The sequence below is a fragment of the Notolepis coatsorum genome (genome assembly GCF_963971535.1).
Source record: "Notolepis coatsorum genome assembly, chromosome: 6".
In the NCBI taxonomy this organism is placed as follows: Eukaryota; Metazoa; Chordata; class Actinopteri; order Aulopiformes; family Paralepididae; genus Notolepis; species Notolepis coatsorum.
In genome coordinates this window covers 156,690,185-156,703,209 of record NC_140170.1, presented here as the reverse complement: position 1 = coordinate 156,703,209, position 13,025 = coordinate 156,690,185, and the positions used below count along the sequence as shown (strand labels likewise).

Here is a 13,025-nt window from a genome sequence, read left to right as displayed (position 1 = left end):
CATGTATCATAGAATAAAAATAAATGTAAAACAGGAGATGAAAAGAGATAAAATCCTGTTAGAACCAAATAAAACAATTTTATCAGGGTGTGCATGTATTCAAGCTGTGCTGTATCATGAATTGAAAATGGGGGACCCTGGTGTAAAGAAGACTAAAGTCTTTCTCTGGTCTGCATCCCCTTAACAATTGTGTTTATTGAGCCGTACTGTATTGTACCCATTCTGCAATCTGTTAATAACATTTTCAATTAATCAATCAATCAATCAATCAATCAATCAATCAATCAATCAATCAATCAATCAATCAATCAGACTAAATTGTATTGTGTGTGTGAGTGTAAATAGTATTTAAGTTTTCTTTTAAAACGAGCCTTTTCTTTGATGTTTCGAACATCGCTGGGAAGACAGTTCCAGGATACTATCGCCCTATAAAATACCGCCCTTTTCATAAAATTTGACTTGGGTAGAGGTAATTTTATGAAAAGGGCCGTATTTTATAGGGCGATAGTATCCTGGAACTGTTCCCCTCCTGCTGACCTGTCGTACAGAACTTGTAAGTCACTTTGGATACAAGCGACAGCTAAATGACTCAATGTAAATGTAAAATGATATGGTCTAAAATAGCCTTGAATTAAGGCTAATTAATTCAAATCTGCTCTTTAACCTCGTAGTCGTTGCCCTATTATCACATCCAAAGCAATTGACACACATTCACACGGTGGCCATTGTCCTCTTATGTAATGCTCAGGTTGGGTTCCTTTCCACCCTGTTAAATGGTAAATGGACTGCATTTATATCGCAAGTGCTTTACAATTTAGTTCCTCACATTCACATACCGACGACGGAGGCGACCATGCAAGGTGCCAACCTGCTCATCGGCAGCAGTTAGGGGTTAAGTGTCTTGGTCAAGCCTCAAGGACACTTCTAATCGAACCGGGAACCTGCCCATTACTAGACGACCACGCTACCTCCTGAGCCGCTGTCATCCGTCGCATTGGATCCTTGTCTTAATTGCGGCTCCATGAAATTATCTAGATGAAATAATAGGAACACCTTGTTTTATAGGGGACTGCTACCATATAATCTCATGGTGCCAGGCCCGGACTGGCCATCTGGAGCACCGGGAGTTTTCCCGGTGGCCTGGCCTGTGCTGATTACAAAAGAAATATATATATAATAATAATATATTTTTGCAGCAGCGACGCAATTGGATAACCTAAGTGGGGAACAACCAGGGCCCAGGAGTTCAAAACTTGTAATCCCTATTGATTGATTGATTGAACATTTTAATTAACAGATTGCAGAATGGGTACAGTACAGTACAGCTCAATACACACAATTGTTAAGGGGATGCAGACCAGAGAAAGACTTTTGTCTTGTTTACATCAGGGTCCCCCATTTTCAATTCATAATGAGTTGAAATGAATTTATCCAAATCTGATCCGATCAGATAGGGATTAAATGTTTTGAACTCCTGGGCCCAGGAGATCACTGTGACAATCAATCATTCTAATTTATTTGTATAGCACATTTAGACATGACACTTGTCTTAAAAACCGCCTTCAAAGAGCACATACTGGCCCCTGTGAATGTCCAAACCCACCAACCCACCCAACCCCCTCCTTAATGTACAGTTTCCTCCCCCTCGAATATATATAGTTTCAGTTAGGATCTCTGTTAAACAGTACTGTATATTTGTATATTTTTTTTTTCCGTTTTCTTAAATGTTCTACTACTATTGTTACGCACCCCAGTAAGGGGACGCAACACAAGGCCACAGACAGGGTAGGTGAGGGTGCAATGACACAAAACCATGGAAACAGTTTGCAAAATAATAGTATTTATTTATAAACACAGCAAAACAGAGATCAAGGAGGACTACCAGTGGCACCAAATGAAATACAAAAGGAAATGAAATCCCACCCCCCCTTACAGGCGCTGACGCCCAAAAGTACAGGTGGTGGTGCTCACTCTAAAGCTGGTGTCTTTAACATCAGGTCACCTACGTGATGCAAAATGTAGACCCAGGGTATCTTCCTGTCCTCAATGTCCCTGTGTGCGAAACAAAAGATTAATACAAGAAAAACAATCACCATAGGCTGGGTGACAAACATATACGGGTTAGGGTTGGAACAGAAATGTGCAACAAACGGGGAAACAAAAGATACAATGATTCACTAAATAGCACAAAGAACCAGAGCCTTCACCAGCTCTACCAAATACCAGAGCCTTCACCAGCTCTACAAATACCAGAGCCTTCACCAGCTCTACAAATACCAGAGCCTTCACCAGCTCTACAAATACCAGAGCCTTCACCAGCTCTACCAAATACCAGAAAGAGCCACGACTCTATAGCAAACGACCGAGAGACACCGAGCTTTCACCAGCTCTTTACCAAAAACATACCCTAAGGACACACAGAGCTCTACCACAAAGACACAAAGATAGTTACCACAACCATGAACCAGAGAGCTAACTAACACTGCACACAATGGGATATATGAAGGGGAGTGGAGCTTGATTGCTGACGAGCCTCAGCTGCTGTTGCTGGAGTGAGATGGTGATTGACCAGCTGCTGCTGGAACTGAGACTGGGAGACACCTGAGAATGGGAATATGTAGACACAAGAGGGAGACAAAAAAACAACAACAAACAAACAAAACATGCCTATATATACAACAGATCATATACATAACTCCCATATACATAAGGACACCGTCCGTAACAACTATGCTTTTAAAAGAAGACCGAAATAAAATCATTCATTCATTTATATCTTGTATGTCATAAATGTAACAGTACTGTATATCTGTATGTTGTGTATGTCATAAATGTCATTATGAATTGAAAATGGGGGACCATGATGTAAACAAGACGAAAGTCTTTCTCTGGTCTGCATCCCCTTAACAATTGTGTGTATTGAGCCGTACTGTAGTCTGTATTGTACCCATTCTGCAATCTGTTAATACAATTTTCAATCAATCAATCAATCAACCAAACTGCTTCACAGTAAGTTGCATAGCTAACAAAAAAAAGTACAGCGAGTAAACAGACGGAGAATAACCCAGTCTAAACAGTCATACATCTTTTATTCAACTTCAGCCCTGATCATAACTATTTTTATTTTTAGATGTTTTGTTTTTTTGTTAAAAATGAAATACTCCCACTTTTCTGAAAAGAGCTGTTGTTAAATCTGACATTACAAAAAACCAAAGATCCATCAAAATCAGTGTTGTTGCTAATCATTGATGCTAGCCTGTAATAACCCCCCCCCCCCCCCAGAAAAATCTACTTTGCATTTGATATATTGAAAATATTAAAAATTGTGTTTTTTTTTTTAACAATCATTTGTGATGCCATCACACACACATTTAAAGGGTTAAAATTCGAAAATGTATTGAATATGTGGTGGTTATGTACGCAAACCCTAAGAGGCCGTAAATGCATAAATTTTATTTACTACGTTTTCCCGTGATAACGAGTTAATTTAATTAGTTTTCTCGCGATAACGGGATAATTTTCTCGTTTTTACGAGAAAACGAATTTTCTCATGATAACTACTGATTATCTCGTTATCTCGACATAACGAAGTCCGTTTTCTCGTGATAACAGATACATTTATCTCGTTATGACTGTGATGCACCGAGTGCATAGTCACGAAAGGGGCTACCTGCTCCTCTGACATTGCGACACTGAATGATGGTTCCTGCAGTGATTTAATATATACTAGACCAGTGGTGCCCAACCAGTCGATCGCGATCTACAGGTAGATCGCGGGCTGATTTCAAGTAGATCTTGATTAATAAAATTCGAATAAAAAAAAAATAAAATAAAAAAAATTGTGCTAAATCAACTCTTCCTCTCCTTGTTAACTACAACAATCAATGCTGTTTGTTATTTAAGATGAGGTCGGACTTGGCACTGACAGATTTGTGTTCATTATGCTGCTTTTATAAAGCCTCAAATGACGGCTTACAATATACAATTTTGGCTGGTAGCTCTCGGGCTAGGTGGTAAATAAAAAAGTAGATCTTGGTTCAAAAAAGGTTGGCCACCCCTGTACTAGACTATCGTTTCTTTTTCTCGAGATCTCGAGAAAATTATCACGAGAAAACAAATTAATTAATTAAAACTAATGGTAAGAGTGAGTATTTTTTTCAATTTGACATTACAAAAAAACAGAAAATCCTTCGAAATCAGTGTTGTTGCTAATCATTGACATTATGCTAGCCTGTAATAACCCCCCCCCCCCCCCCAAAAAAATCCACTTTGCATTTGATATATTGAAGATATTTAAATGTGTGTGTTTTTTTTTTATATAATAATTTGTTATCCCAAATGGTAAAAATTCCTGCACCAGAATGCAGGAAATTAAGTATTTGTAACAAAAAATGTCCTGGTGGGGAACCCCCAGACCCCTGCTTAAAAAGTGGCCTGACTGGGACTATATTTCGCACTATATTTCCCGGCCTGAATTATTTCCCCAGTCCGGCCCTGCATGGTGCTGTAATTAACACGCGGTGACATCACTGGTGGCCATATTCAAACTAATTTACTTTCAATAACTGTCAAACTAGGGCGGCTAGGTGGCGCAGTGGGCAAGGCACTCGCCACCAACGCAGGAGCCCAGCCCTCTGCGTTGCTACCAGCTTGGCTGGTCGCTCATACTAATACAATTGGCAGTATTAGGGGGTGGGAAGCTGGTGGGTGGGGATTGGACGTTGTGGACAGCGACCCCTACAGGTCGGTTGGTGCGCCTGCGCAGTAGAATCAGGAAGCGACGAGGGCGGCGTGTCCCTCCCACGCAGACCCTCGCCGCTGAGAGATCGCGCTGTGCACGTGAAAAGATGCGACGGCTGCCTCCTCGAGTACCGGAGGGGACAGCCGGCTTGTGGGAGGCATGGCCTAACAACGTTCAAGACAGGGGAGGGTAGAATTGGACAATACGAAATTGGGGATGGGAGAAAAATAGAAAAATGGGGAGAAAAAGTAGATCAAAACAAAATAACTGTCAAACTAAATGCTCAGTCATGGTTTGGGTTTTTGGATGTGTGCGAGATGATGTGCAAAATAAATCGGCATAGTTTTTGAGCGAAGTGCCCCTTTTTAAGAGGCTCCATGTATATTATTCACGTGACCATTCTGGTCGGTTCCTCTCATGGCGCACATGCACACACATGAGTTGCAAAAGAGTAGAGCAGGGAAGGTCCACCTAATGTGATTCTTCACACACCCCAGCTGTAGGCCCAAAGTGCTGCTGTTACCATGGCAACAACTGATTGGCATTCTGCTGTAAGAGGGGGGCAAGGTGTGTCTTTCTCTGTCTCTCTGTCTGTATGTATGTATGTATGTATACTGTATGTGTCCGATTCTGTATTAATGTTCGGTGCCTTGGGTGATTGACAGGTTTAAGAAGTACAAGCAGGCGGGCAGCCATTCCAACTCCTTCAGATTGACCAATGGGAGATCAGATGACACAGGTAAAACACCTGTGTGTGTGTATGTGTGCATTGCTGTATACACTCTTTAAAAAAAAGTTGAATTGACCACCAAACTAAATGCCTGCATTCTATTGCCGACCATTACCGCTCTTCAGTCCTGTCGCATTTGTGCGCCTCATCACGCGTTTGAAAAGTCAAATCAAAATCGACCTAAGTGAGAAGTGGTCAGAGTGTTTTTAACACTTTCAGTGCCAGCGATGACATATCTAGTTTTATCAGCCCCCCCATTGAGTGCCGACGACGACAATTATCGTTTTATTTTTTTATTAGCGATCTGAATTCATATTTCATCAACCGAGTCTCCCGTTGGTACAGCAGCCCCTGTAGGAGCTCAGATGGGGAAAAAGCGCCCCCTATCGTCTATCCCTGTGTAACTGCAGGTCAGTCGATTAGACTGACCTGGGATCTGTAGATCTGTAGAGGTGGAGCCAACTGGCTCCATTGTGCTGGCGATGGATCTGATGATGAGAGATCTGATCGCGAGACGGAAATCAGCCTGGAATATATATTTACAGCAGCCAATAATCAATCAATAAGCGTGATTGATATTTGGAATGGCGATCAGGAATTGGAATAATCTTTTTGGAGAACATCTGATCTAAGGTAAGGAGTCTATGTTACCAGTCTTGGGGTAATCGGAGCTGTATTCGCTGAGATAACAGCGTGTCCCCTATGTGCCATGTGTGTGTGTGTGTGTGTGATCTTGAGGAAACGAGAGAATCGATTTCTCAGCTCACGTCTATAGCGTGCATAAGTACACATATACTATCGATAATCTAGCGTTTATTTGAAAACGATTCATAAATAGGCAGACAAATGACAACGTGTCTAGTGTATTCGAGAATATTCCAATAAATGCAGTTCATGAGGGAATCTTTCAATTTTCAGAATTTTCGAGAGAACGATAGCTTTTCGAAATGCTATAAAAAGGATATGAACCGATTAAAAAAAACAATCCGTTTCGACAATGTTGACTGCAAACAAGTCATTGATAAGCGATGGGCAGATTAGACACATAGCCATAATTTAAAACATAGATTCTGCGTTTTTAACGTTAACATTGAAGTGGATGATGGCATTCAATGGGGTAAAAATGTAAACAAGGTCAGCACTGAAACTGTTAACACATTAACTGCCACGCAGTTTGCCCCTCTCATGCCCATCTCTGCCACCACTCTAAGCCTATGGAGATGTTCACCTTCTTTGCAGGGCTATAACTTTTTAAATTGTATTGCTAAATTGACATTACTATGGCCCATTTAACATCGATTATCTATCGTTCAGGATTCATAGATTCTTCCAAAAATACTGTCTAGAATATAAGTATGTTTTTATCGTTTTCTGCAGTAATTCCTAGAACGTGAGTTATAGGCATAAAGGCATATATAGATTATCAACTGCCGCTTATTGCCGATACACGCTATATTAAAAATGTCAACTGTACATGATCCTAAACGTTATGACTCATCATGCGCGGATGAAGGGGGGGGGGGGTCGTTTATAATTCCGTGATAGTCAGTAAATGCTTTATGTAGTATGGGTTGATCAGATGGTTTGTAAATAAAGAAATGTACAATCACCTTGAAAATAACGTTACTGTCCTCTTACCGTTCGCCGATGAGACTGGAGGAAGAAGATCCCACTTATTTGACGTCGATCGACTAGATCCATTTCCGGTTTGTATGGCGCAATAAACGCCCAAATCATATCGATTATTGAGTTATGGCAGCGATCCATATACACGGATGTGTGTCTAGAGTCCCGCAACGATATGTGACTCCCGGACGGATTTCCCAGATGCACCGAGATCACCAGATCCATTTCCCGTTGTAACTCGCCCGATCATCCACCAGGCGGCGGTATTGCAGCGTTGCACGGTTGTGCAGAGTCCCACTGTCTCAGCAGAGGCTGGGTGGCGGAATTATGAATACCATGGCAAAAAAATGAAATATGATCTCAATAACGTTGTACGCCGTGGCTTGGCAGAATTCGCATGACGAGCAAACCCGTCGTACAGCGTTATTGGCGGTCAATGTGTTAATCACAACTCACCTTTTGTTGTGTTTCAACTCATCTGTATGTTTTAGTTACCCAGCGTTAGCTCCATACATCTTTCCCAAGCGTGTACTACTCCTGGGTTTACTTGTGTATTACTGGAGGGTGTATTTGTGTATTACTCGAGGGTTTACTTGTGTATTACTGGAGGGTGTATTTGTGTATTACTGGAGAGTTTACTTGTGTACTACTCGAGGGTTTACTTGTGTACTACTGGAGGGTTTACTTGTGTATTTCTGGAGGGTTTACTTGTTTACTACTGGAGGGTTTACTTGTGTATTTCTGGAGAGTTTACTTGTTTACTACTGGAGAGTTTACTTGTTTACTACTGGAGGGTTTACTTGTTTACTACTGGAGGGTTTACTTGTGTATTTCTGGAGAGTTTACTTGTGTATTTCTGGAGAGTTTACTTGTGTACTACTGGAGGGTTTACTTGTTTACTACTGGAGGGTTTACTTGTGTATTTCTGGAGGGTTTACTTGTTTACTACTGGATGGTTTACTTGTTTACTACTGGAGGGTTTACTTGTTTACTACTGGATGGTTTACTTGTTTACTACTGGAGGGTTTACTTGTGTATTTCTGGAGTGTTTACTTGTGTATTACTGGAGGGTTTACTTGTGTATTTCTGGAGGGTTTACTTGTGTATTACTGGAGGGTTTACTTGTGTATTTCTGGAGAGTTTACTTGTTTACTACTGGAGAGTTTACTTGTGTATTACTCGTGGGTTTACTTGTGTATTTCTGGAGAGTTTACTTGTGTATTACTGGAGAGTTTACTTGTTTACTACTGGAGAGTTTACTTGTGTATTACTCGTGGGTTTACTTGTGTATTTCTGGAGAGTTTACTTGTGTATTACTGGAGAGTTTACTTGTTTACTACTGGAGAGTTTACTTGTGTATTACTCGTGGGTTTACTTGTGTATTACTGGAGAGTTTACTTGTGTATTACTCGTGGGTTTACTTGTGTATTACTTGTGGGTTTACTTGTTTACTACTGGAGGGTTTACTTGTGTATTACTCGAGGGTTTACTTGTGTATTACTGGAGGGTTTACTTGTGTATTACTCGAGGGTTTACTTGTGTATTACTCGTGGGTTTACTTGTTTACTACTGGAGGGTTTACTTGTGTATTACTCATGGGTTTACTTGTGTATTACTCGTGGGTTTACTTGTTTACTACTAGAGGGTTTACTTGTGTATTTCTGGAGGGTTTACTTGTGTATTTACTTGTTTGTTTATCCAAGGTATTAACAAGTGTGTGCAGTGATGTCATCACATTATATCACATGTCTTCGCTGACTCGTCACAATGAGTGGTTTGTGGTGAGATTGGATGGATCCGCCTGCCCCGGCTGATAACATGTCACCGGCCTGACTGTTGGTGAAGGCGTGTGTTCAATGTGATTACCTAACCAAGCGAGCTGAGATCGGCTGCCTCAGTGTGTAGCCGTGTTGGACCACAGCGCCCTCTTGTGGGTGGATCAGAACGAATAATGTTTAGAATGGAGACATTCAATTTCAAAGAAAAGGTTGTTGGAGTATTTGTTTTAGATTGCTCTTTTTTTTGTATTTGATCTGTGAATTCATATCTCTCTCTTTCTCTTTATCTCTCCCTCTCTCCCTCTCCTTCTCTCCCATGTCTGTATCTCCACCTATCTCCCCTCCCGTTCCTTCCCTCTCTCTCTCCCTCCCTTCCTGCTCTCCGGTTCAGAGCTGCAGAGTGTGCCACTATTGGCCCGTTCGCCCAGCACAAACAGGAAGTACCCGCCCCTTCCTGTCGACAAGCTGGAGGAGGAGATGAACCGTCGCATGGCCGACGACAACAAGCTCTTCAGGGAAGAGTTCAATGTATGGAACACACATACGCACACACTACACACACACACACAGCCACACGTGCACACACTCACAGCCACACACTACACACACACACAGCCACACGTGCACACACTCACAGCCACACATGCACACACACACAACCCCCCATACACGCACACAACCCCACATGCACGCACACACAGCCGACACGCATGCATGCACGCTCACTCACTCACTAACTCATTCACTCACTATCTGTCACCAGAATAAATGTCACCAAAATAGAATTTAAAAAACGAAGACTGAAGAAAAAAAAAATCTAAAGGCAAGACCAGCATGTGTCTAAATATCTTTTCATCTTAGAGATTAGCAAGTCAACTGAAGCCCATTAGCAGAGACTGTTGCTATTCCATTATGCTATACTGTATAAAACCACTCCGGTGAACACTGACTGAGAAATATCCCAGGGACCGTTCCCCTGAACTAAACCCCCTTTACAGCTAAACCCCCGTCACGGCGAGGTCTACCAAGTACCTCCTGTCACCACGACACACAAAACAACAACAGTTTGAACCGGCTCTGAACTGTCGGCAACGTCCAAGTAGCGTCCCAGACTCCCCAGACCATACAGCTAAGTTAGGACATGTGTAGTATCTCTAGATTCCCAGACCCTACCGCTAAGTTAAGACATGTGTAGTATCTCTAGAGGCTGAAGTGGGCCACCCGGTCTGCCATTTGTAGAACTTACAAATGTATGTATAAATTCATCTATCAAAATAATGCAATACGATTTTCTTCTCTGAATGTTTGCAAACACAGTCTCTGTAAAGTTCCCAATTGACCGAGATCGAACGTAGATAGAAAACACTTTATTTTTCATTGTCTAAAGCTAACATAATGTTTTTGTTTTTTGTTTAATGTATTTTCTGAATCAAGTGGAGGCCTCACACAGGCCTGTTTGAGTCTCTTGCCTCTGCTTTGGCACTGATCTCATTTTTGTATTTGTTCTTTGTCTGTAGGAATGGTAGTGAAATGTTAACCGTCTGTAGTGTGTGTGGTAGTTAAAGGTTAACCTTCTGTAGTGTGGTAGTGAAAGGTTAACCGTCTGTAGTGTGTGTGGTAGTTAAAGGTTAACCTTCTGTAGTGTGATAGTGAAAGGTTAACCGTCTGTAGTGTGTGTGGTAGTTAAAGGTTAACCTTCTGTAGTGTGGTAGTGAAAGGTTAACCGTCTAGTGTGTGTGGTAGTTAAAGGTTAACCTTCTGTAGTGTGGTAGTGAAAGGTTAACCTTCTGTAGTGTGATAGTGAAAGGTTAACCGTCTAGTGTGTGTGGTAGTTAAAGGTTAACCTTCTGTAGTGTGGTAGTGAAAGGTTAACCGTCTAGTGTGTGTGGTAGTTAAAGGTTAACCTTCTGTAGTGTGGTAGTGAAAGGTTAACCTTCTGTAGTGTGGTAGTGAGTGTGACAGATTAACCGTCTGTAGTGTGATAGTGAAAGGTTAACCTTCTGTAGCGTGATAGTGAAAGGTTAACCGTCTGTAGTGTGGTAGTTTTTTCCCTAGTTTTAGGAATAAATAGATAAACTATGGTGTAATGTTTAAAAAGTGTTTAAAGTGTGTAAAGTGAATGTTAAATGAGTGTGTGCATGTGGATGTTGTGTGCAGTGAGTGTAGAATGGATGAGTTAGTGTTACAGTGAGTCCATGTTGAGCAGCCTGATGGCCTGGGGATAGAAGCTCCTTTTGAGTCTCTTTGTACTGGCCATGAGACTCTGGTAACGCTTGCCTGACCGCAGCAGTGCAAAGAGGCAGTTGTTTGGGCTATTACTTTGGCTATAACACACTATCAACTTAACTATACGTGCATTCTCATGTGGGACATTACTTGGAGTAAAGTTTCCCTACAGGAACCAGGCGCACCACAGGCATCGCACACCCAGGCCTCGAGCATCTGTTGCTTCAAGCAGCCACATGCTCAGTTTGTCCTCAACAATAGTAGCCTATAATCTAGTGCTCACTCCTACAATAGCTGGGAGAGTCTGCTTCTCTCAGAATCTCCCAGCTATTGTACAACATGAGGCTAATAATCATCCACCCCATGACTGTTGACATTTGCCATACAATTTATCACAAGTGAAGATGTTTTAAGGGAACGGTCGGCACAGAAGCTAACCGCTAATGACTCCCTACGCCTACGTGGTCACGTTGAATGTCGCATTACTTTGTTCACAAGCTTTATTTTGTAAATGTGTATTTAATTAAAAGTAACCACATTTCAACTGTATATATCCTAAGGCTTTTATTTGTTTATAAAAAAATATGTATACCAGTAATTTCACTTTTTACTTAAGTAAAATCTAATTAAAGTAACTACTTTTGATTGAGTAGGATATGTTTCCTCTGGACCTCTCCACCACCTAGTGGGGGCGACAGTGGCTCAGGAGGTAGAACGGTCGTCGTCTGGTAATCTGAAGGTTCCCGGTCCTCCCGGGCAGCGTGTCGTTGAGCAAGACACTTAACCCCTAACTGCTCCCGATGAGCAGGTTTGCACCTTGCATGGTCGCCTCCGCCGTCGGTGTGTGAATGTGAGAGTGAATGGGTGAATGTGAGGAACAAATTGTAAAGCGCACCATTTACCTATGAATGAATGAATTCTTTTTTCCGATCTTGTTTACAGACAAATCAAAAACACACCTGTGTGGACTTATAAAAAGAAAAGAAAAAAGAAAAAATTCACAAATGTACATATTCAAGGCAAGCTCACATACAAAATACAAAATCAACGACAGAAACCCGTCTGGCCGTTACCCGTCTGCCCCATCCAGTTATCACTCATCTGAACATGTCTGTCTCTGTTCAGGCGTTACCCGTCTGCCCCATCCAGTTATCACTCATCTGAACATGTCTGTCTCTGTTCAGGCGTTACCCGTCTGCCCCATCCAGTTATCACTCATCTGAACATGTCTGTCTCTGTCCAGGCGTTACCCGTCTGCCCCATCCAGTTATCACTCATCTGAACATGTCTGTCTGTCTGTCTCTGTCCAGGCGTTACCCGTCTGCCCCATCCAGTTATCACTCATCTGAACATGTCTGTCTGTCTGTCTCTGTCCAGGCGTTACCCGTCTGCCCCATCCAGTTATCACTCATCTGAACATGTCTGTCTGTCTCTGTCCAGGCGTTACCCGTCTGCCCCATCCAGTTATCACTCATCTGAACATGTCTGTCTGTCTCTGTCCAGGCGTTACCCGTCTGCCCCATCCAGGCGTCGTGCGACGCGGCCTCCAAGGAGGAGAACAAGGAGAAGAACCGCTACGTCAACATCCTGCCGTGTGAGTTACCAGACGGGCCGGTCCCAGCGCTGCCCAGCGGCCTCTGCACCTCTAGCCTCAACCAATCACGCCGCTCATCGCCACCACAGAACACCCGTCGGCTGCCTTGTCCCTTTACACGTCACCAGGCATCCGTTTCGCTCGGGTTCACACGTGCACAGTGGTGGAAGAAGTACACAGTTCCTTTACTTAAGTAAAAGTAGAAATACCCAGAGAAACGAGTACTGTGGTAAAAATCCATTCCTCCATTCAAATTCTACTTAAGTAAAAGTAGAGAAGTATGTGCACTTGAATGTACTTAAGTATCTAAAGTAAAGGTTTGCATTCTAC

The 13,025-nt window shown here is 42.2% G+C and overlaps 1 protein-coding gene across 4 annotated transcripts in view; it reads left to right on the top strand.

Moving 5' to 3' along the window:
• The window catches only part of ptpra (protein tyrosine phosphatase receptor type A), a 96,851-nt gene that overhangs the window by 43,820 nt on the left and 40,006 nt on the right, over positions 1 to 13,025 (top strand). For all 4 annotated transcript variants that reach the window (XM_084317692.1, XM_084317691.1, XM_084317690.1 and 1 more), the window contains exons 7-9: positions 5,407 to 5,480; positions 9,267 to 9,403; positions 12,605 to 12,695. In XM_084317692.1, the coding sequence (XP_084173818.1) occupies positions 5,407 to 5,480; positions 9,267 to 9,403; positions 12,605 to 12,695 (302 nt within the window). The remainder of the gene's footprint in view (positions 1 to 5,406; positions 5,481 to 9,266; positions 9,404 to 12,604; positions 12,696 to 13,025) is intronic.